Source organism: Aulostomus chinensis, chromosome 3 (assembly GCF_037954235.1).
Source record: "Aulostomus chinensis isolate RoL2024-O1b breed Wild chromosome 3, RoL_Achi_v1.0, whole genome shotgun sequence".
Taxonomy (NCBI): domain Eukaryota; kingdom Metazoa; phylum Chordata; class Actinopteri; order Syngnathiformes; family Aulostomidae; genus Aulostomus; species Aulostomus chinensis.
The window spans coordinates 29,104,059-29,129,081 of NC_141322.1; the positions used below are offsets into that span (position 1 = coordinate 29,104,059).

General features: G+C 45.7%; 2 protein-coding genes across 2 annotated transcripts; both read right to left on the minus strand.

The window, feature by feature from the left end:
- Window positions 1-2,553: 2,553 nt before the first annotated feature.
- lmcd1 (LIM and cysteine-rich domains 1) lies at window positions 2,554-14,890 on the minus strand. The gene is made up of 7 exons (XM_086200201.1): window positions 14,601-14,890; window positions 8,411-8,499; window positions 7,258-7,513; window positions 5,745-5,894; window positions 5,278-5,529; window positions 4,957-5,175; window positions 2,554-4,223 (listed from the first exon to the last, which is right to left on the minus strand). Exons 1-7 carry the CDS (start codon window positions 14,625-14,627, stop codon window positions 4,113-4,115), a joined length of 1,104 nt encoding a protein of 367 aa, XP_086056327.1. The 5' UTR covers window positions 14,628-14,890; the 3' UTR covers window positions 2,554-4,112.
- Window positions 14,891-16,541: 1,651 nt separating this feature from the next.
- On the minus strand, window positions 16,542-24,557 carry gmppb (GDP-mannose pyrophosphorylase B). The gene is made up of 10 exons (XM_086200203.1): window positions 24,421-24,557; window positions 22,894-23,087; window positions 22,538-22,618; window positions 22,152-22,200; window positions 21,209-21,351; window positions 20,804-20,962; window positions 20,553-20,631; window positions 19,033-19,160; window positions 18,776-18,958; window positions 16,542-18,672 (listed from the first exon to the last, which is right to left on the minus strand). The coding sequence occupies exons 2-10, from the start codon at window positions 23,020-23,022 to the stop codon at window positions 18,541-18,543; spliced, it is 1,083 nt and encodes a 360-aa protein (XP_086056329.1). The 5' UTR covers window positions 23,023-23,087; window positions 24,421-24,557; the 3' UTR covers window positions 16,542-18,540.
- Between the last annotated feature and the right edge of the window lie 466 nt (window positions 24,558-25,023).

Consider the following 25,023-nt stretch of genomic DNA (forward strand, 5'->3'; position numbering starts at 1 on the left):
GTCATTGCTACATCACAGGATCACAGCGTAGCAAGATCACAGGATCCAAGGATCACAGGATCCAAGGATCACAGGTTCCAAGGATCACAGGATCCAAGGATCACAGGATCCAAGGATCACTGAGCCACGGGGAGGAAATCACGGCCCAACCTTTCATCAAATTTCACCTCATGATGTCTCACTCGTCACACAATTGAATGATACACAGAACCACCAGGCTGTCAACAGCAGCGACGCGATGAGTGACTCAAGTGTGCAGGACTTCTAAATAAAGAACCGTTTCTGTAAACGCCTGCCTTGACTTCGATCCATCCATCCATGCGGGGTTGGGTGGGGGGGTGGAGCCTATCCCATACGGACGAGAGGCGGGGTTCACCCTGGACAGGTCACCAGTCCATCAGGGCCAACACATAGAGACAGACAACCATTGGCTCTCCCAGCCACGCCTACAGTCAATTTAGAGTCTGGATTAACCTGGTCCCCTCTTGATGTCTTTGGACTGTGAGAGGAAGCTGGAGTACCAGAGAGAACCCAGCAGGAACAGGGAGAACATGGAGACTCACCCAGAAAGATCCCATGCCTGAGCCACACCACCGTGCAGCCCCACACCTCAACACGTTCACTCTGATTCTTTTTGCACCCCCCCCCCCCCCCGCTTGGATTTGGCGAACGTTCGCCTTCATTTTGGAGCTCTTTGTGTCTTGTGTCTTGGTGGCCTGCTCCACTGACGAGGAGGGCCAGTAAATGTATCCCCCCCCCCCCCCCCCCCCAAAAAATTCTCAGTTTTTGCTGTAAGCAGCTTTTCACAACCAACTCACTGGGGGCCGAAGCAATAACACACACCCACAAGTGTTTTATAGCGGCGGACGTGTTGGCTGAAATGTGACGTGTGTTGGTTTCTGGGGAAAATATTTAGCCTCACGTTCTCACTCACCTCCTTCTTTTGTCGCACATGAAAAGGAAGAGAAGGAGAGAACGCTGGGAGTTGTCTGACTGAGCGCTGCAGATGTGAAGTAATCGCATCATTTCACAGGATGAGTCTCACTCCAAGGCTCATCCTTGATCCTCCAAGTACAGGATCAGTCTTTGAAGGGGCGTTAATCCCTAAACTCTGACTCACAGGTTTTTAACAAGAATCAGAGGAAGAGCTGAGTCAGATCTTCTATAAACCCATCGTCATCCCACTGGCTGTTATTAAAGGTTATAAAACTCCCAAAACCAAACTTGTCTCAGTTTGGAGCTAAAAATATCCGGTTCTGGTGGTTCTTTCATGGCTCAGGAAGCTGCTGTCAGACGGTCAGCTGGGTGCTGCAACTGCCCAGGAACGCTGGCCCAGAAACCACCAATACTTAACATTCCTGCCGGGAGTAGGTCATCACACACACACACACACACGCACGCACGCACGCACACACACTTGTACTTTCTCTGACATAATGCATTCCTCAGTCTCACCCTAATCTTTACCCTCCAAACAAAATGCCCAAACTCAACCACGACCTGGAAACTGAACCTGAACCTGGCTACAGCCAGAACGCCACTCCGTAGAAACGTTCTGAAAACCAAAAGTAACTCCTTGACAACCTGCATGAACGAGCATCACATTCATATTTGAGGTCTGTTCGAGGCCGTCAGGTCTCTTGCAGGCGGGTGAGTCTGAATCTCTGTCGTTTCTGTGATGCATTCAAATGCTAGAGGCTGGGAAACAACGATTCTTAACGAACTGTGAAAGCCAACGTTTCAGTTTATAGGAAAAGAATAAAAAGAATTTTATATATATATATATATAAAAAAAAAAATCATGATTCCAAAGAGGTTACAGCCTGGATGGTTGTGGGAATAAAGCCAAGCTGGAAACATGCAAACCAGCCGTTGTTCTGAAAGGAAGAGCCACGTCACGCAGCGTTAAACACGTTTATTTCCAAACATGGCCAACAACAGTTCCATTACTAGAAATGAACGGACTATTTTTTTTCTTCTAAAAGCAGATTTCTTTGCAAATGAGTCCATAACCCTGCACAAAGAAATAATCTCCATCTTCTGATCTGTTTGTGGACATCTGAAAGGCACATTGTCTCACAGCTAAGCTAACGCTACATGGTACTGAAAGCAGAGATATTAAATCGTGCTGTGCTCCACTGGATGATCTCTGTCTATGTGCTACATATTTAATTAATAAATCACATAAAAAAAACAACATTGCAAACTAACGCTACCCTTGTCGTTGTTCTTAGATAATAAAATGTTTTGCCAGCTTTTGTTTTATGAAGGAAAAATATTCTGCTGGCTCTTATTTTTGATGTAACTTGTCAGTTTTTAGGAATTTGGGCAGGAATATTTTGCGACCCTTAAAAAATGCACCTCACAGCTCTCTCACCTCAGTGGATACGGAACATTGTAAATGCAACAGGTGTGCAATTGACCAAAACACAAAACCAAAGTACATCGTCACGAGGAGGAAGAATCAGCAGCAGGGTTCTAGAGAGATGAGACGCTAAGAAGATGCTAAGCTAAAAAGAAAAAAAGACAACAACAAAAAAATCCCAACAAAAATCCAGTGGATTATTTTATTCCAGCCTTCTGCTCGTCCAGTTGTCTGAGGTTTAAATCGATCGATGAAGCTCAAAAATAAATAAAAGAGAACACAAATCGGCACGAACATGAAGCATTTCTGATTGCATCGTTGCAGTTAATCCAGAAAACAACCTTAATTTTTTATTTTTTTTTTTAATCCCCTGTGTTCTACTGCGGTGCCTGACATTAAACAATTCTGTCTCATTCTCAGAAGCTAGAATATAAACAAACATGTTTGGCTTCACTTTTTAAAGTGTCCAGAAATAATCGTTCTTGTGAGCCAGTACGAGAGCTTGAAAGTTCATTCCTGATTTGAAAGGGTAGAATGTGCTGAGATGTCGTGGTTTAGGAATGAGCGTTAATGCTAATGTTAATGCTGATATTAATACTGGGGTTTAAAGACCCTGTGGTACTGCTGCAAGCTCCCCAACCAGCCAGCAAGGTGAGACTCCTCAGCCTGTACCGGCTCAAGAATGGACTTTCAAGGGAGTCGATATGGAGAGAAACAAGACAAATAACAGAAGAAACCAATTCAATTCAGATTGTTTTATCAAATCAATTTGTAATATATTATTTATTCATTTTAATTGATCATCTTTTTTTTTTTTGGTCCTAAAATGCCCTGTTTGGCCCTCCGTACAGGGCCTGCAGACTCAAACCAGCACGTCTGGCTCACGTCACTGTCAGTAGTTTAAGTGCTAATAAATCAACCAACGGTTTCTTGAAGTACTTTAAACACTGAAGTGACAACTAAACATTTCCTTAAGTACTCGAAACACCGGTAGGCTCAAGTGAACGAGCCTTTGAACACATAACGTCAAATAAATGTCTAAAGTATTTCAAACACTAATTAATCAACTGGACACTTATTCTTTGAATATATTTTAATGTGGTGCAGTGTGTGTGTGCGTGTGTGTGTTAGTAGTAACTCAGACCCCCCCCATGACCAGTTTCGGTGGACGAAACGCTTAAGCCAATGAAAAGTGCTGGACACCAGCAAACAAAAATGGAAGCTACATGCTACAAAGTGCGAACAAAAGGTGCTAACAAGAGAAACCGTTTGCGGAGCCTGGCAGGGACTCCTGCTTTAGCAGAAGATAGCCAGAAAACTGTTGTTGATGAATTATTGGGCCAAAAAAACAAACAAAAACAGAGCAAAAAAACAACTTTTGTGACCCTCAAAGCTAAAATAATCCCCCTCAGAGCAATCGAGGAAAAACTGCTAAAACGTGATCGTGATATTTCTCCTATTAGTGTTTGCTACAGTCATGATGTTCTATGCTTCTAGCCAAGAAAAGAAATATTATCTTGTTGTCATATTTGTTATACATATATGTGTGTGTGTGTGTGTGTGTGTGTGTGTGTGTGGCTTTTTAAAAAAAAAAATCCAAAATGCCAAAAATGGTGTATTGATAGTTTTCAAGGACTCGTATCAATGTTAGAAATTCCAGCATGTTGACGCCACTGGCGTATGTTTCCATTGTGGTGTGTGTGTGTGTGTGTGTGTGTGTGTGTGTGTGTGTGTGTGTGTGTGTGGGTCAGTGCTGGCAGGGAGTATCCAGGTTCTGTCCGCACTTCCAGCAGCAGTAATGATGACGATGCCACGTCCGCCCATCTTTTGACGTGTGATACGACAGGGAGAAGATCAGCTGCGGTGGGAGGACAGGACAGGGGTCAAAGGTGAGGAAAGAGTTGATCAAGTTAGCGATGAAATTCGGCTTGATGATGACGTTGCACCTCATAATCATACCAGAAAACGTTTTGATTGGACTTGTTTTCCAAACTTCAGACAATTTTATTATTGTTATTATCATCATGAGACACAGATTTAATTATGCAATATTTGTCTGACGTGTTGTGAGTGGCAGAAAAATATTCAAAATGCAGCTTGGACTGAGTGAACAGAAGTAGACAAATAGAATCATAGGAATGAGAGAATGAGAACGCTTTATCAATGCCACACAGGGGACATTACAAGGTAGAGTTGGAACGGGAGGAAGAGTTGTGCTGATTTTTAAGCTGAAGCTTTGACCGCGGAGGAACTCACTGAATTAAAGCGCACACTTTTTTGTCTTTTTGTTTAATATAAACGGTGGGACGTTTAATGGAGGGAGTGTTCAGGGGCTGGGGGTTACACACAGCGTGAGCAGCTGTTTCAAATGTTTTTAATCTTTACTGCCCTTGAATCACGAGCCAGAGGCTGAAAAAAGTGTCTCTCAACTGAAAGCTTCAAGCTAAGCGGCAACCTCTAACTGCAGCTGAACCCTCCTAGGGACCCTGGTAGAGGTAAACACCCTCTTAGTTCACTTCTGGTCGTATTAATATGTCATAATACTGTATGGTATTTGATGGCCAGGCAGTACTGTGTCGAATACTACACACCTCGTCACAGCCGGAACATCGAGGCCAGACCGTCTGACAATAGTGACGTCCACAGAGCAGCTTCTGATCGGACCAGAAGTACACCAAGTCCACCAATCCCTGGCCGCACTCGGAACATAGGAAGCAGGTGGGATGCCACAGGGCGTCGTGGTAACCTGCACGCTCAGCATATACAGCTGGACTCTCCATGGTAACCTCACCTCGGCAACCAGTGCACCTCTACAGGAAAAAGCGGTGACAGGATGTTATAAAACCGTTGTGCGTCGTATGACAGGAGCATGTTTCCTGTGCGTAGCTCATCTAGACTTTACATCCACTAACATATTCGGTCTTTGTGGCGTCATCAGTGCCATTGGTGGAACCAGCAGCAGTGGCGGCGTTGTTATTGGGGGAGCTTTGATCTTGGTGCACCACGGCATCCTTCTTGTCACTGTTGCTTCGGTCTTTGGTTTCCTTTGCGGTCCTCTGAATGGCTGCTTCCCTCAGAGACCCGCCCTCACCTGGTAGCGCCACCTCCCCAACTCCTAGCACTTCCTGTTTGTATTGCTTCACAAACAGCAGCATGGAGGAAATCTGTAGAGGTCAGAGGTCAGAGTCAGCTTCTGGCACGAGTGCGTCTCTCAGAAGAAAAAAAAAAGGTTTGAGGCTAACAGACGTCTCAGCTGGCAGGAAGGAACTCATTAGCACAGCAGTTTTATACCACTGGAAATTATTACTGATTGACAGCAATTCAGCTGCAGAGTTGGCATGTTGCCTGCGTTGGTGCTGAACACGAGCACAGTCTTCACCTCCTCATCACTGGCCAGGCTCTGACACTTCATGGGGTCCTGATCGTAGGCTGGTAGCTGGCTGAGGAGCTGACTGCGACGCCGCATGGCCCCGTCTGTCCCAGACACCGGACGTTGACTCTCTGGGATGAGCTCCATGTACTGCATAGCCTGAGAGGGACGATTCTGGTTAGTTTAGGCGTGTGAGCTTAAAGTCCCACCAGCGGGGAGAACTCGGCAGAGTGTGAACGCTCCGTCCGTGACGATTCCGACCCTGTAGAGACAGGAAGCGGGAGGACAACGGTCTTCATCAGGGTGGAGGATTTAATTGTGATATCAGGTTAATTACCAGGTTATTTTGAGATTGTGCTTTTTACCTCTTGCTGAAATTCTAAAATGATCTCTTACGTTTGGGATAAAGATGGAAAGTCATAGTAGAATTCCACTGCTTCCGTTGGATTGAGAGCAGAAAAATCTCCTTTGACTTCATCTTCACGCTCCACTGGTGTTTCTCACCACTGAAACCTGAGGTGGTGAACACACCCCTCCCTCCTTGCCACATGAAGCTGGGAACACTGGTGTGGCGCTGGGCGTGCGTTCACTGACCTCTCTAGCGTGGCTGGCAGACGTCAAATGTCTGACTCAGACTTTGTGTCTCAGGTGTTGTCGGTGACACGCCGGTGTGTCGCCCTGGACGACTGCAGCAGACTCACGCTCTGACTAACAGCCCACGGCGTCGTGACAGCGTCGAGCCAAACACATGAGCGAGGAGCGGATTTGTCTCTACAAGTCAGACCACAGCAACGTCCTGTGTTACTCCCCAGCTACGCCGCTGTGCTCAGTAATCACCGTCATCGTTGTAATTATAGGCTGAGAAACACAAAACAGACTTGAATCTGTTTTAATGGAAACCAGACGGCCGGGACTGTTCAGGAGGCAGGGAGGGCTGCAGGAATCAACCCAGACCGGACTAATGAGGTGATGGGGGATTTAACTGCTAAACCTTTAAGATGGATGGATACAACCAGTGTCCTCCGAAACAGGAAACCAGCTTGGGAGATCTTTTGTGATCATTCGATCGTGGATCTGTGGTCTAAAGGCGTAACGCTCAACGTTTACAGATAAAGATGTTGATGCACATCAGCCCGCCTCGTCGCTGGAGGGACTATTTGATCTAAATTCCTCCACCACTGCGCTCTCATTGATCAGTGCAACGCTGCACAGAGGTTCACAAAGCAGGTTGTTAACTGGTGTCAGTGTTATGGGATTTGACAGCAATCTTGAAATCCAAGCGGGTCTTTAAAGTAACAGGCCAGCCAACTGATGATGTCAGACATTAAAAAAACAAAGAAAACAAACACAGAACCTGCACAAAACACACAAATGACCTTTGGATTTAAATTTTGCCAAAAGTTTGCAGTTTTGCCTCTCAGTATTAAAACACTACGGATAATTTTTTTTAATTTTTACTTCTAAATACTTGGTTTAAAAAAAAAAAAGACGACAGAAACAATCAGCCTTCTTAACTTCTCACCAGTTTCTGGTTCAGGCCCGCCGGCGCCCAGTCGTAAGTCGTGGTGTTGAAGGTCGGGTCTTTACGCGTCACCACGGGATTGGTCACGATCATGCGGTTCCTCTTGTACATACGAAGGCCGCCGCCTCCTTTGACCTTTGCTGTCAAATGGGCGCAAGGTGAGTCGGCCAGCAGGCGTCCCATCCGCTGGTCGTCCTCTACGTCACTGCCGGGAGCGTGGTCGACTGCGCCGCAGCCGCAGACGGTGCAGGCTTTCCTGCAGGGAGGAGAGGAGGTGCTTTAAGTACGTCCTTCATTTAGCAATCGGTTTTCTTTACGTGAGCAGCAGACGTGAGGTCATCGATCTACAGAACAGCTGGGATTTTATACGCAAGTGGCGGGGAAGTGTGAGGAAGGCCCTGTTTGTAGGTTTCAGTCAGTGTTCAGCTGCAAGGCTTTCAACTTTTAGGACAAGATGTAACGTTCATGTCGTTTCTGGTGTCGTTGTTGTTGTTGTTTTTAAATTATGCACTGAACCCGTAGAAGCCATAAATTTCATCAACATTCCATCAAGTTGTTCAGAAAACCCTGAGGTTCACTGGCTCTTTTATGGAAATGTCACAGGGTTTGTTTGGGTTTTTTTTTGTTTGTTTTTTAAGGCGATCTTTAGTCCAAATGACGCCAATAATCAGCCGTCAACTAGAAACAAGACTAAAGTTCAGAAGCGCTGACTCTAATTAGTTTTACTCGCTTATATAATAAGAAGTAATCATTTTTTTTGTTAAATGTCTGCTTGTAATGATAACAAAAAGGTAGTCCAAAAAAAGGAAGATTTTATTGAAGTTATTGGATGTAATTTGGTAGAAAATAGACAGAAGATAACACATGGATAGTAATGGAAGTATACAAGTGAATGCCTTTTTAACTTTTTTTTTTTTGTTGCTAAACTTAACTGTAACGACACACAAAAAAGAGTAAATCCAAAGTTGCATGAGAAACTTCATCCGGTACAAATTAACAAACGACAATCCAGCTTGTGCCCGATGACGTAACGCCAGGATAAACAATGTGGATAAAATATGCAAAAGCGGAACAGAATTGTCTGTGGAGTCATTTCCTCTTTTTTTTTTTAAACTTTCACCTTTTTTAGACAGAATTAACGACTAACAATTACCTCCAAGAATGCGGCTGCAGACCGGAGCAGCGCTCCTGACATACGAGACACACGGCTGCAGCTCCTCCTCCGCTCGGCTTCACCTTCATCTGAGAGGAGGCAAAATACAGAGAAACACCATGAGGGACGCGCTCACGTCCCACACGACAACTCCAGTTAGGTGTCGTCCACAAGTACGAGCAGACGACATCAAGAGCATCGAAGGTCAGAGGTCATCGCAGTAGGATGAACGCTTCACAGAGTAAATCTCAGACAGTTGAGCATGGGTACCTGATACTCAACTAAAAATGGAGGATCAGAATTCGTTCTCAGCCTCAGAAACAAATGATTATAGTTCAACGTCCATTTATGAGTCTCTGGCAGGGGTTGCAGTCGGGGAGAAGAACCACAAGATGTTGGCAATTCAGAATCTTTATCTCAGCCTGCAGTGACTTCAAAGACCTGACCGTTACCTGGACTGTCGTGGGAAGTTATGGTTCTGTTTTGAAGAAGAGATCCACGCGATTACGACACTCTGAGCGGAGAAAATAGCAGGAGGAGAGAGTAATTTCCTGTCTGCACAAAGTGCTGGGGATGAGGATGATGTGGGAGGAAGGGCTGGGTGATAAGAAGAAGTCTTGTTTTGAACATTTCTCAGTGACACACACACACACACACACACACACACACACACACACACACACACAAACACACACACACACGTGAATGATCTCATTGGTCCACCCAGTGACATCATCATCATCATCATCACTCCAATGATTGAGTTCTTCTCCTCCTCTGATCTCATTTTTACTCTTTTTCTCCCTTTCCCCTCTTTGTTTCTAAACTGCATCTCTTTATTTCCCTTCCTCCCCTCAACTCATCCGTTCTTTCTACTCCCCTCGGTTTCATTCTGTCTAAATGAACAACATCACGACCTCATGGCCGTACATTAAGCGGTTACACTTGTGTTTGTCCGCCGATTTAAGTTTGAGCTCAGTTATGAGGACATTTTTAGGAACTTTAGGTCGGTTTTGGTCATTTGTCACTTTCACAAGTCCAATGTGAAGTCTCAGGGTTGAAGTGATTAAAGTTAGAACAGTCCTGGACAAAGCACCCAAGCCCAACACTTGAGCTGAAGTGTAAGCATTCAAATACAGCATTACTCATTACATGACATTGTACTTTGCTAACTCGGAAGTCCCATCAAGGCTCACCAAGATGGACAAAATAGCGAAAATAAAGGATGTCATGAGACAACGACACAACAGCCGCACATCAATTAAAAAAAGCAGCACTGAGCTTGAAAAGTAAAGTAAAAGCGTGCAGCTCTTGGGAACCGCTGCCGTTACTCTGTGTTTAAATCCATTTAAACACGCTGTCTGGGTCTCGGGGGTAAACGCCAGGGATCCAGGACCGAGGGATCCAGGACCGAGGGATCCAGGACCGAGGGATCCAGGACCGAGGGATCCAGGACCGAGGGATCCAGGACCGAGGTCGACCAGGCTTCATTTGGCGGCCTCTGATTCAACTGGAGGAACTTTGTACTGAATCCATCTGTGTGACCTGAGATCGTGACTGTTTCGCAATGAGAGAAAACTGCATGACGTCCCTCAGCAGGCTGTTTTTATTAGGCTCCCCTCTTGAATGGAGAGTCTGAGGACAGAAGGTGTTGAACGTTGAGCAGATCTGTGGGGCGAACTGTGATTTGGCCTGTACAAGCGAAACTGGCCTTGACAAGGACAAAGGTGAAAACGTGCGTGCGTGACGGGTTGTTTTTAAAGCCTCTGGCAGGAAACCTGACGACAGCCGCGTTAAAACAACCTGCTGTTTGTCAGACAGACTCTCCACCTGCTCGTCTGTCACCAGGTATTAACAAGCCCGTTCAACATCAGCGCCCTGATGAGATCAGCGCCGCGATGTCGATCTCACAGCTGACGCTCCAGTTCGTCCCGGAGGTGCTGGACCAGGTTGAAGTCACGACTTTATGGATCTCGCCTCGATGCACAGGGGAGGTTTCATGTTGAAACTGGCGGGTCTGCTGCCACAAATTTAGAAGCACACACTGCTGTCTGGAATATGTTGCAGCGGAAATATTTCCCGTCATTGGAACTAAACCCAAACCAGGAAAACAGACCCAGACCACAATTAGACTAAAGTATGTGGACACCAGATAGTTTTGGCACCGTAGGGTTTTTGGGTCGCGCAATTTTTCGATTCACAGAAATGCTACTCATCTTTCTGGAGGATCTTGATTCTCCCGGTGTGGCATTATCAGGGGAGGAGAGCAGCCATTAGCAGGGAGAGAGGACAGATGAGCATATTTAGAGGTGTGAAGAGTGAGATGGAGTGTGCGAGAGGGTGAAGGGAGCGATGAAAAGGTCAGTGATGCTGGCGGCAGTGGCAGCAGCTGAAGAAGGACAAGAGACCCCATTACACCCCCACCCCCCCACCCCCGAAAACACTGACTGACAGAGTGATCGCGAGTAAACAAACGTTAACGTTTTGCGTGCGCGTACTCATCGGTTATTCGGGTTTATTTTGTGACGTCGACAATGTAGTTGACGTCTTTCTGAGTTCAGGCAGAACCTAAAATCAATAAACATCAAGAATTATTGCTGCTAAATGAGCCAGAACATTCCACTGAAATGTCTATTCATGGTCAACCTAATGTCTCTGGCACATTTTCACTGTTTGATTACATCAGTAACTCTTAAAAATAAGGAGACGTTGTAACAATTAATGCTGCGTTACATATGAATGCTAAATCTGCATTACTTCAGCACATTGAACCATTTATTAATGCTCTTATTGTAGAGTACAGGTTCAGGGAATCTACCTCAACCTCCCCTTTTTCGATCCATCTTTGCTTTAACCTGGAAAACTCACATAAGTAATACAGTCATAATGTACAATACTCATCATGAACGCTAATCATAATAAACATAAGCTCAGCAGTAGGCAAGTCTGTCGTTACTATTTCAGCCGTAAAAGCAGCGGCTAAAGCTGAGCATGACGCGTCACTGTCACATAGAACATAAAAAAGTTCTAATGGCGACACGAAAACATGATTTATCGTTCAAGTTAGCAGCGGGCTAATGGAAGGTAGCTGTCCACGGCTACTGTCTGGCCTGTGATATGCATCAAGCGACCCTGTAATATATTTTGTTTCTTGTCGTTTTCAAGTTATTGTGTGCTTTGGAGGAATTTTTATTTGACTTCTGAGACGATTCGCTCTCATGCCCCGCCGTTACCGTTCGATGCAGCTAAGCTAACTAGCAATTAGCCATCCAGTTGGGGTCTGGGGCTTCGTGATGCACACAGAGAGAAGAGGGCAGCTGTCTCTGCGGGTCCGGCGCGAAATAATGATGGACAACAAGTTTTGGTTTTTTTCCTCCAAACACTGGCATGGTCCTTTGGAACCAGGTGTAAACGGGATCATTGGCAGCGCACCGTCCCTCACCTGAGCTGCAGAAAACCATCACAACATAAATACAACTTGGAGACGCTGTCAGGTTTTGAAAGGCGTCACCTTGCCGCTGCGCTCTGTTTTTGATCGTCCTGACTGGACAGTCGCCAGAAAGTTACTGAACTAACTCACGTTGCAGCGCTGAGCGCTGAATCTTCTTCCCCACAGAAGAGCAGAAGATCAGATTCATCAGAGGAGGTTCTCGTCATCTGTGTCAGAGAGCGACTGAAGATTCTTTATTCCAGGGAACTTCATTACTACTTTGCTTTGATGGTGGTTTCCAAACTCATACAGTCATTTCAAACCCGATTACACTCTTTAAAACAAGTTGGAAAAAGATGTAAGCGTGTGTAACCTCACAACACAAACATTTATCCAGCTCCCTTCCTGTGTTGTCACCGAACACCACAAGGACTGAATTGTGCATTCTTGTAAGCGTCTCTGAATGAACGCATTTGCTACATGGAGCATCAAATGGTGAAGGCAAAGTGGAAATGGCTTTTTTTCCCCCTCCAGAACGAGGGAAATGCGTAGCAGCCCTATATTTAGGAGCCAGATAAGGCGAGTATGTCGTAGGTGGCTCAGACTTGGCCTGAGCCACGCTGAGAAATTCTAAACACGCCGACCACGTGAAGGCAAAATGCAGGAAACACTGATGAGCTGGAGGTCACAGAGTGGAAGCTTAACCTGTCGCGTTGACAGGCAACCCTCACCCTCGAGCGCGCCATCCTGGATATTTCCCGTTCTTCTCCAGCAAGAGACAACACCCCACAAATGATGGCTGACTATCCAAAAGTGTAGACAAAATGTACGTCAGTCAGAAAGACAACTTCGCAGGATGGTTATGATATATTTTCTCTTCCAAATTCCCCTGACGTCCCGGTGAAAGTGCCCTCAAAGACACTGACCGCGAAGGACTTAGTGGGTCTGTATTTTCAGAGTGTGTCCTGGTTCCAGAGGGACAGCTCCTCTCCTCCGCTACCCTCCCGCCATTGTGTACTTGTGTGTTCAGGTTTATTTCTATCCTGGTGATGACAGTTGTTCCAGCTCAGAGGAGGTATTAAGAGGGGATGGATGTTTTATACCCCTGACAGATGACACTGATCCATCAGGTTATCTGCCCGGACACAAGGGACCTCCGGACCATTGACCAGGGGCTGAGATATGGGAGGGATCAAACATGGCTGCCGGAGTAGACGATTGTGTGTTACCTCCACCAGTTGGATGTGAATCAGGCAGGGGGACTCATCCAAACTGGCTTACAAGGGCTTTCACATTAGGGACCAGGGTCTTGATCCCACATGACCTCAAAGTCTAGTTCGTTTGATCCTTGGGAAACCCAGTGAACCCAGACCGCCAACCTGGACTCAGGTCCGCATGACAGTTGGTTCATGTGGACCTGAGCGCTCTTTACTAAGGAGGTACACCGCAATTTTGAAATGTTTTTCTACTGCTTTTTTTTTCCAGGGCTGTCACTTCAACGAATTCATTAGATTAATTAATTACACTGCGAGTTAAAGTGTTATCAGAATTAAAGCAAGGTTAATTACAGCAGCACACTTGAGTGGCAAGTCAATGTGAATTTTACCCAGACACCAGCATTTTAAACTGAAGGACCCCTACTTGGCAGTGGCTCGTCACTTCACACGTGCGTCGCCGGTCAGAGCGCCTGTTTGAGGCTCCGCCTTAAGGACGCCCTGACTGAGGTTTTACTCAATCACCAATAAAAATGTGGGTTTCAGATCTTCTCTTCTTAGTGTATCCATTTGATCAGCCATGCACTACAACTTTGTAATGTCCCAGATTCTTTATTTGGGGACCTTAAACAGATATGAGATTAAAATGTGATTAATTGGATGAGTTAATTACAAATCCTGTAATTAATTCGATTAATTTTTGCAATCGCCTGGCAGCGCTGCTTTCTTCCCTCTCCCCCTTGTTTCGTGCATTTAACCAAAAACCCGCCGGCATTTAAACAAGAGGCCAGGTTCAGGGACGCTAACTTCTCTCTGGGTGTAAGGAAAACGCCACTCTACGGAGGTCAGGAGGGGACGTGGAGAGGGGAGGCAAAAAAGGATGGCTGAAAAAAAAAAATCATATGAGCTCCTGCAAAAGATTTTGTGAAAAAAATCCTGCAAGAGCACATTTATTCATTTTCGAGAATGAAATTTGTTTTTTTTTAAACACACTGCACACAAGATGAACATTACAAAAGTGCTGTATTTTTCTTTCTGTCTTTCCCATCAACCATTGACTTTGTTTGCTCTCCGTGGCTCCTCAGGGTCTCCGTGGGGTGGCGGCAGACGCGGCTCTACAGGTTGTTGTGAATAAAACCAAAATATTCAAATCCACATGAAATGACTGAGCTGTTCCTGGCAACTGTTTACTTTTGTGTTACGTGGAAAGGACAGATGAGGGGGCTGAATCACGACGTTCTAATTGGGAAAAAAAAAGAAGAGCAAAACCTTCTGACCTTCCGCTTAAAAGGAGATACTGAATGATGAATGAAACTAAACAGTAAATCAGTCTGATGACTGTCGCCGTGCCAACGATGGAAAAAGCACCGAAATGTGACATGAATTACAAGCTGTTTAAATGAACCACAACTCTCGGGTCTCCATCATGTTAGACACAGAGCCCCTCATCATTCAAGGGGACCCTCTGACCTTTGACCTCCACTACTCTGTGGTTAATCTTGAAGCATAAACAAAGATCTTGGGTACGTAGGGGTCTCTGTCCTACCTTCTCCATGGCTGAGCTCACGTCCATGCCGTCCAGCGTCTGTCGGTGGTTCCACTTCTCGGCTGCTCGCTTCTCTCTGCCTCTGCTCTTCCAGAACAATGAGACTTTAAATTCCTCTCTTGTCGACCACACTTCCTCTCTCCCCGCCCACAGCCGCTCCTGCCGGCGTGCTGCTCCACCAGCCCACTGCAATTTAACCGTCTAGACTTTCATTTCATTCCTGCTGAGCAACGGCAGCATTTTTCCCTTCTTCTTTTTACCTTTTGCACCACCGTCTGACTTTCTCTTTTCTGTTTTCGTAAACCACACACCTCACCTCTCTCACCTTCAACTTTGAGCTCTTTATTTTCCTCTCAGCCTCCCCCTCCCTCCCCTTGCCTCCTGGTTGGCAGATCTCCTTCCTCTCCCTCTCCAATGTGAACTGAGCAAATTTCTTAGCTTCCTGATTTTGTTCCAGCAAGTCTGGAACTGAAGGGACTTCTGTTCTGATGCTTTCTACCTTTCAGATCCCTCAGTCACCTCCCTTTCTGGCACTGCTGGGATCTAGGATTTATTCTGCTTTGCTGAACCTTGCAGGTACTTGCCATGTTACAGCTGAGGACTGCGTGTCAGTAACCAGGGGGTTTTATGGGTCTATAAACAGTGCAGCACTGTTGTGGCCCACACCTCTCAGTCCTGGTCTGCAGCAGACTGGAGGACTCCCTGCAGCAGTGAGACCCAACTGGACTGGTTTTGTTTTCACTGTGACACAAAGACTGGGAGCCAAAAGGGAATCCCTGCTTGCACTCTGCCAGCCAATCAGAGCGAAGCAGAAAAACTCACCGGCCAATAGTAGAAATGCCAGCGATTCCTCCTCCTGCTCCTCATCTCATTGGTAGCTTTTTCAGTGTGTAGCTCAGAAGAATGTCAACCACAGAGGGGAGCAGGGCCAAACTGAACCTCAGTCATTGTGGTTCTTCACATCAGACTCAATAAAAAATAGGTATCGTATCCAGCTGTAATGAGATAGAATTTCTCCCCAAATGCAGTCAGGAAACATGGATCGTATCCTGAATGTCGTCCAGAGACTAAATAAGGAAATATTTCAGACCTTTGGTGATGAGGGGGCTCAGGGTCGTGACTTGAGCTGTTAGAAATTACCAGCCGGGGACCGTAACATATAACCGGCACACAACAGTTCTAATTCATCAGAAGTGCATTGTCATACACTGACGACCTTAACACATTTGGGATCAGCTGCATGTTTCGTGTTGTCGTCCCATTTTGATATTTACAAAAGGTCTTTGTTTAATTAGCCTGGGCTGCTGAAGTGGCAAAAGTGAGGAGAATCTCAAATTCATCATCTTGGTATAATCCAATTCCTTTTGTTTTTGTTTGTTTTTTAAAAATTCAGCTATATTCAAAATAATCCACAATAACAGTTGCAGTGTGGCAAGTGTTCAACTGAATGCACGAGCTGGTCGCAGCATCTCTCAGCTCCTGACCCTCTGACTCACTCACGCTGTTGTTGAAGAAGAAGAAGAAGAAGAAGAAGAAGAGGAAAAAAAACAGCACTTTTGGAGGACATGATGGAAGCCAAAATGATGAAGAAAAAAAACTGTACAAACCATTTGGTCTACTAAAAAGCTCTTTAAACGTCCATGTTTTTAAAACCCCTCATCTCCAGGTTGTCTGTTGGACATTTATAGACTTCAAAACCACAAAAGACACTGTTAAACTCTTCAGAGGCTGAAGACAAACAGCTGAAACCAATAAACTGATAGCATGTGTGAAATCATGAGCGAAGTTTCGCCCAGAGCTCGCTGGTTAGACAGACACGCAGGTCTCTTTCTCCTCCTTTACCTTCCAACAGTCACTTTGTGTCTAAATAACAAAACATGAGCGGAGTGCCCCTTTAACCTTGAAAAAAAAAAGGGAAAAAAAGGACATGAGAGCTGTGGGTGAGGTCAGTATATTGTATTATATTATTCTCTTTAAAAGACTTCAACACAAGAATCACCTTCATCCGCTCAGACACAGTGAAAAGTCTTGACATGTTCTCAACACTGCTGATCACAAACCGCATCACAACAATCAGTCGGCTGCATTCAGATCAGCGTCACGGCTTCATGCGTGTCATGTAGGAGGCGCCTCATCACGGACCTCAGTGCATCCGAGCTGCTGGAACCTCGCAGAGGCTCGTTTTACTCTATCGGGCGTCGACCGACTCGACAGCCTCGGTTTTAACGTGAAAACGATCGATTTTCACAGCAATAATGGCACAAGTCACGATGCACCAGTGGGAGAGAAGTCTACCTCAGACGTTAGCTATCAGTCATACAAAATATCCGACTCTGTAAAAGGGATTTTCAACCGAGTTGTTCCGCCGTTCATGGCCCCAAGATGACAAACACCAATAGCTTTCCTTTCAGAGCCACCCAGTCGATCACATTCCCTTATGATCGCTTTGGCTCGTAATGAATGCTTAAGCAACATGCTAATACGTCGTTCTTGGCCTCTTGCTCGGGACACATTGATGCTAGGCTTCTGCTCTACATGTCTAGGTAAGCTGTTCCTGTCCAGGTACAGGTGGGTTTTGGTGTGACAGCAGGTGCAGGCTGGCGGATGTTGAGCCATCTGGGGGCGTTTGTCCTCCAACAGCCAACATCTTATCAACACCATGACTGCAACACCAACATCATACAAACTTGTAATTAAAGTTTACAGACAAAGAAAAAAAGAAAGAAGGGGGGGGGGTGTCTTTTCATTTTCCACCAAACGGTTTTGTTTCCCGCTGTGCTGTAAACTCGGATGCTCGTGAGGCAACATCACTTTGTTTAACATCAGTGTGAAGATGAAGACCCATCAAGCATCAGGCTCCAGCCACCTGTTCAGCTGAAGGTCAACAGGGAGCGATAGTTCCACAGCACCTGCAGGTGGGAGGAGTCAGGAATATGCTCAGATGTACCTGTAACCACCCCCACCCCCCACGGTGACATCGCTGGGTCCTGGAGCCCACCTGCACGCGCGGTTGAGACATTAAAGAGATCAGACATGTTGAATATGTTAGTATGAACCCATAGTGTAGAATATCAAACTTAGTCCAACTGCAAGCTTCTTTTCTTGAGGAGCAGCGGTTTGTCATTTATATATATAAAAAATATTTTGTTGATTTTTCACAGAGAGAAACTAGTTTGGCATTAAGTGCAGTTTACATGATAAACAGAAAGAACCGGAAGGCCTCCAGATAGAACTGACATTTAAAGCTGCGCGAATCAAGATTTTACACATAAAACTTCCTGAATTACATTCATCAGTTGGACACACGCGTGACTTGTGGGATGATGATGATGATGATGATGATGCCCCCATGTCACGGAAGAGCAACTCTTCAGTACAACTTCATAATGTACTGGGTTCTATGCAGCTGGTTCTGCTGCCCCCTAGTGGCCTGATTGATTAGTCAATGAAGGCAGCTGGAAGAGGAATCTGCATCGTCAGTCATTACCACAGTTCTGTTCTGTAGTGTGAGGTCTGTTCACAGATACTGGTTGAGATCCAGGAAAAGAAACTGCATAGTGAATAGCATAGTGAATCTAAACAGCATCAGCCCCTCCGCCTCAGGACAACCAGCCCAGGTACAACAGACCCTCCCTCACCTTTCCTCTACTGAATTAGTCTTCATGCTAGATATTTATTATCCGCTACACTCCAGACAGTCACATTCTACCAGCAGCAAAGTTGGAGGAGGTCGACTCCTCGCCCCCTCTTGTCAGATTAATGGAAGATGCAGCCAAGCAGGGCTAAAACTCCAAATTAATTAAAAAAAAAAAAAAAGGAAGCTTTCCTCATTCATTTTTCTTTCCTCTTCCGCCGCACCACCCATGTTTGACCCCCTCTATCTGGTACAGGTTGGATAGTTAGTCAAGTTCTTATAAAAGGGATTTTTTTTTCTTCAATGCTACATGATGATCCGTGGATCTGGGACCGACTCGTTAATGGATTTGTGTGGCAGGACGTTGGCACCGTTCAGATAAAGCTCGTCATTCACAATCACATCCTCCCCCAACACCGTCACGTTCTCCATCCGGACCTGAAGCCAGATACAAGAGGGTCAGAGCAGAACATTTTGTCAAAGAATCTCTGAAAAAGTGGGGGTTTTTTTGTTTTTGTTTTGTGTTGTTTTTTTTACTCACCCACTGGCCAACTGAGGAGCTCCACCCCACGATGCAACTCTCCAGCCATGAGTGGGATCGAACTCTCGCTCCCTTTAGTACCGTGCAGCGTTTAATCCTCACCCCATCTTCCACGACTACCCCGGCGCCAATAGTCACGTTGGGGCCGATGGTGCAGTTCTCCCCGATCTGAGCTGTTGGGTCCTACAGAGGAAAGCGAGAATGTAAGACGGAGTGGATTCTTTATCTGAAACAAAGCTTCAACGAGGGGAACTCACCACCAGTACGTTGCCTAGGAAACCGGGCCCCGTGCGTAGCCTCTCAGGAGCATGTTGTCGGAGCGACTGAAGGTACATACACATTCCCGTCAGGAAGTCTTTCGGCTGACCGATGTCCATCCAGAAACCTGAGGACACACACAGAGAGAGGCAGCAATTAGTTACCATGGAAACAATGGCAGAAAACCCCGTGGTCCAAACAGGTGACACGCAGAACCAGCGAGTCACATGATCAGTTAAAGCGATACTTCACCTTAATCGTGTATTTTGCCTTTTGAGTACTTCTAAAAGCGTGTCTTGAGCTAACAAACACATTTTTCCACCACTGCGTCACTTCTTTACGACTGTAGACTGTAGGAAGAGCCAGCCACGTGTATTCAGCTTGAAGCTAACGGTGACTGATGGCTGATAACAAAACAGTCACACAGAAAACAACACCACAACATTTAGAAACTCTCAAGCACAACATCTGAGTTGAAAATAAACTACAACTCCTGTAGTTGGCTGCTCCTTCGTCGAAGGCGATTAACATTTTTGGTTTTGTTGGTTGTTGTTTGTCGTCGGCTCTTTCTGCCTTCTGAGGTTACAAAGAAGTGATGCACCAGTAAAGAAAAGACACAAAGAAAACAAAACCATCTCTGTGAGCTCAAGGTCTCATTGGTGAAAAAGGCAAACTCAGCATTCTGGTGTAAGAATCACTTTAACTGCTGCTTCACGCCAAAAATCCAGGCTGCTTGATTTTTCTGTAAATTTGCCAGAAATCACAAGGACCCAGCAAGAGCACTGGCCCTATAATCGGACCAGTGCTTGGTTCTGGTTCTAGTTGTATGTGTGGACTACAGGACACGAGGTAGGTAGGACTCCCAGAGAGGGATGAGGATCAAGAGAAGCACAGATTCCTCTCGCTGATTCAACTCGCAGCTCAGATCCAGCCTGCTAGATCAAAAGATGTGTGGATACAGACTGGATCGATTGGATCCTGTTAAACTGCAGCCTCTGATCCACATCCTGGGGTTCTGACTCGCTCTGTAGGCATCGGTGCTTCTCTCGCAGTAAACTCTCTCTAAGATTACAAGAGCTCGACGTGAGGAAAAGCCCAAAGACTTACGTCTGGTAGAACCGTGAGCTGAAGAGACCAGAGCGAGCACACAGGTCAACATGATCACACCACTGCATCAGTAGGATATGAAATAAATCACTGAAGGTCCTGTTAAGACAGATCTGAGCTCGAAACAGCGCTATTGGCTGATTCTAATGTCAATCAATACATTCAAAAAGTCCCTTTCTCGCTTCATGATTTCATCTAAAACAGGAATATGAGGAAATAAATACCGCCTAGTCAGCTTCACAGGGCCTTCAACGGACTTCCTGCTTTTATCCTTGTTATCTGATGTAAGCTGAGTATCTAATGAACTCCGGTTGAGGAAAATACATGTCATAATTATAATTATTACTAAATGAGTACCCTGATCATTTAAAATAACACAGATAATAAGATTATTAGTATTATTAATAGTTACCCTGCAGCTCCATGGCGTATAGCTGACCCTCCTCCGCCATGACAGGAAAAATCTCTTTCTCTATGGATGTTGGTCTTAGCTGCGGACACACACACACACACACACACACACACACAATTATCTAAGAGAAAAATAACATTCAATAACCACCAACTGTACTATTTATGGAGTTTTATGATTGAACTACGTGAACAAATTCACTTCCACCATCAGAACCTTGTGTGTGTTTTAGTGTCTTGTGCGTCCCAGACCTGGATCCTGCTGAGCATGCTGGGATTGAAGATGTAGATGCCTGCGTTGATCTTGTTGGAGACAAAGACCTGCGGTTTCTCGACGAAGCGGTGGATCCTCCCGCTGTCCGCCTCAAACACCACCACGCCATATTTCGAGGGCTCCTCCACGCGCGTCACCTTCACACAAACACTAAAAGTCATTTTTGAGAGACTTGCCTGACCCTAAACTTAACCTGGTTCAACTGGTTTTTGGTCTAGTTTCTGTGCCTGAAGTGGGGCTGAACAGACGTACTGGGCTGGGAGCTAAAAGCCTCACCACTCCTGAAGATTCATCATCAGTGAATGAAGACTATAAAGCACAAGACCTACTGTCTAAAACGATTTACAGAGGCAAGTGAATGACTTTGTGTCCATCTCTCTCACCACGATGGTTCCCTCTTTCCCGTGGTTGCGGTGGAACTGCAGCAGATCTTTGAAGGGAAAATCACAGATGACGTCCGAGTTGAGGACAAAGAATGGCTCGTCGTCGATGTTGAGCAGCTCTCGAGCCAACGCCAGGGGGCCCGCTGTCCACCAATGAGCAAACGAACACGTTTAACGCTCATCATCAGTTTCTAGAAACATCAGTCCAGGTCCTAATGGGTGCTGCATTCAGCTGGGGATACACTACTCAGCTCTAGACAGGATTTTACATGGCATTCCCAGTTGTGTTGCTCCAGTCTGCACCAGTCACCACTGGTTCCATGAAGCTGGTTTGACAAGTTGGCACAGGAGTGTATGAGGGGTACAAACTCAAATCTGCAGGTGTGTGAAGACAACACACTCCTCCAGACTAGAGGTGGAGTGACTTTAACACATTTCATCATTTTTCCGAGGAGACTCTGGACGCAGTCTAGTCACGCGATCCCCAGTTTCTCAGTCGCCATAAAAGCCAGTCAGCTGGTGGAACTCAGTCGCTTCATAATCTGCAGGGACTGTGAAAGCTGGGTTGCTTCAAACTTGTCTGACCCCAATGAAACACCATGACTCACTGCCACGCTCCTGAAGTGGTTCCAGCACGATTTCCCTTCAGGAATTACATCGTGGAGTCAAAGGTGCAGTCTTTTGTGTGGGTTCTTATGGCTGAACGGGGACCCAGCCAGAATCCAGACTGGTATCTGTTACAGCAGCAGACTGATGGCCACAGCTTGGAGCCTCACACAGCTTTAATATTCAAGTGTTTACACTAACATTCACATACTTCCGTGTGACCATGCATCCCTCGTCAATCTTGTGGTACACCCCCCCCCCCCCCCCCCGTTGAGGATGTAAACGGAATGCAATGTATCTGGTGATGGAAATACAGGGAGGCACAGCAGGGACTCACCTGTTCCCAGAGGTTCCTTCTCATGAGACAGAGAGATACGAATTCCAAGCTGAGAGGGGAAAACCACACAGAGAGTGTGATGAGTATTTCAATGCTAAATATGATGACCATTCAACTACACTCTCCTCCCTTTTCACTGATAAACACAGTCTCACACACACACAAACAATAAAATGAATTAAACGAGATTGTTTTTTTACACAATGGTGTTCTCCACTTACTGGGACCACCATCATCTCACATTAGGTAAGAAACACCCTAAGAACTTGGTGATGTGATGCGATGTGACTTGATCTGACGGTGAGGACTCTGAGCTCTTGTTTTACAGTGTTCCTGAGGCCGCTAAACTGTCTATCCACTCTTATGTGTTGGGTTGGTGGACCTACTCTCTGCTCCTGGACTCTCATCTCTCTCTCCAGCAGCTCTGACATGTAGCTCACCGCAAGAACCACATGGTCCACCCCAGCCTACAAGCAGAGGGGAAGACAGAGGATTGTTAATGTACAGAAAAAAACACTTTATTCGTAACCCATCCACCAAGGAGCAGTGAACAGCCATGTCCGAGTAATGGACACGTCTACTAATGGTGCAGGAAACATATGACACATGATCCAGAGGGACTGGGGTGGCTGGGACTCGAACTCAGGACCTTGGTGATAGTTCAGCTGAATCTTTCTGACTTCATGACTCCTGGTGGTAGTGTGACAAAAGACGGGAGCGTCTGGGTTCGCCGCCCTCCTACCTTGACCAGCGCCTCCACCTGGTGCAGCAGGATGGGTTTGTTGCAGAACTCCACCAGCGGTTTTGGGACACTCAGTGTGAGCGGTCGCAGGCGGGTCCCATAACCCCCAACCAGGATCAAAGCCTTCATGCTTCTGTCTTTAGCAACCGTTACCAGGGCGACCACCGCTCATCAGTGATGAGACTAAAACAAGCCTGAACAGGGGAAGAATGAATCCGTCAAAAATGTCCTTTTGTCAAGTCCATCCATCCATCCATCCATCCATTGTCTTCCGCTTATTCCTGTTAAGGTTCGCGGGGGGGGGGGGGGGGGGGGGCTGGAGCCTATCCCAGCGGAAACGGGCGAGAGGCGGGGTTCACCCTGGACAGGTCACCAGTCGATCGCAGGGCCAACACACAGAGACGAACAACCATTCACACTCACATTCATACCTACGGTCAATTTAGAGTATCAATCAGCCTCGTCCCCAATTGCATGTCTTTGGATGGTGGGAAGAAGATGGAGTACCAGAGAGAACCCACACAGGAACAGGGAGAACATGGAGACTCCACACAGAAAGATCCCACGCCCGAGCCGGGACTCGAACCTGGAACCTTCTTGCTGTGAGGCGACAGTGCTGACCACTGCACCACCGTGCAGCCCCCTTTTGTCAAGTTTGTACAAAGATGTTTCAAAGTAAATCAATATTAATCAAAGGACAACTTCTCAGTCCTGCTTAACGGAACCACAAATAATCCAGTATTTAGGAAGTGAAATTGCCATAGTTATACTTCATAATATTTCCATGGCTTGACAGGGCTTTGAGTCAAACTTCATGAGTTTTCCAGGTTTTCCATGACCGTATGAAATCTATCTTTTTGTCTCAGATGACATGAGGTGAATGACAGTGCTGTGTTTGACTGACAGCGGCTGGTGGGCACTGAGTAAATGACGTTATCAAACAGGCCATCAAAGAGCAAACATTTTCCTCTCCGTGATTTTGACAATATCGTTTATCATAAAATGTTAGCTCTTAGTCTTTAAGTTGTGGACCAATTCCAGGAACAAACTGTCCTGGTGAGCCGCAGGATGTCAAACGACTTCATTCAGTCTTAAAGAAAGATTTACTCCACAATCGTAATAAGTACAAAATTAAATTTGCTCAAGAACAATTTAAACAAAATAGTTTCAGTCAAGGGCGATAAAATAAAAACACGCACAGAGAGAAACACAGGTTCCAGGTGGGTCAGCACTCCTGCGAGGCTCCACTTCAGTAGCTAACGGTGTTAGCAACTTATTAGCTTTTCAAACATGCCAAACTAAATTACTTAAGAACAATAACAGGACGGCAATTTAGGGGCCCAGACATAAAAAAAGAGACTACAATATCAACTCTTGACAGGGACTTAAGCTAGTTTAGCTAAGCTAGCACACATGCTTCTCGTTTAGCCTTTACAGCAGGATAACCACTCTGCCGGCCGGTAAGATTGCCATCTGGTTCCGGCCGCTAGTTTCGGATGGAGCAAATTGAAAAGAATGAAAACTCACGCTGTGTTCGTCACAGGTAGATTCAATGAAACTGATGTCCACTGAAACTCTGGGAATGACACGTAAGACCGTTCAAATCCGAACTCGTTGTTTGTGTTCCTACGTCAAGCCACATGACGACAGCTCGCTTGTCCGGTACGGCATTTCAACATAAAAGCACAAACTACTTACTTATGTTGACAATCGCTTCTCTCTATCTACCCAATTATGATATAGGTCGAGCAGCAACATCTACAATCATAAGGTCTTGACTTCTAGCTATTTATGGACTTATAAGGTCACCCCGACTGACACTGAAAGCCAATAAAAGAGACGCACATTTTATTTTACAAGTTACATTTAACAGTTTCCGGTCGGGTTAGTTGAATTGGACAACTAACATTGACGAAGGGGTATTTACGAAAACAGGTGCTTTAGTTGAAAAAAACGCAAACAACCCTTAATTAAAAAAAAATTAAACATTCAATATATTAAATATATACTTGAGAGAATTAGAGCAAATAATTACAGCTGTCACACTTAATTTGGCTTTTCATTAACATGAGACAATGGTATGTCTCAAAGATTCTGTTCCCACCTCCTGACCACTTCTGACCAATCAGA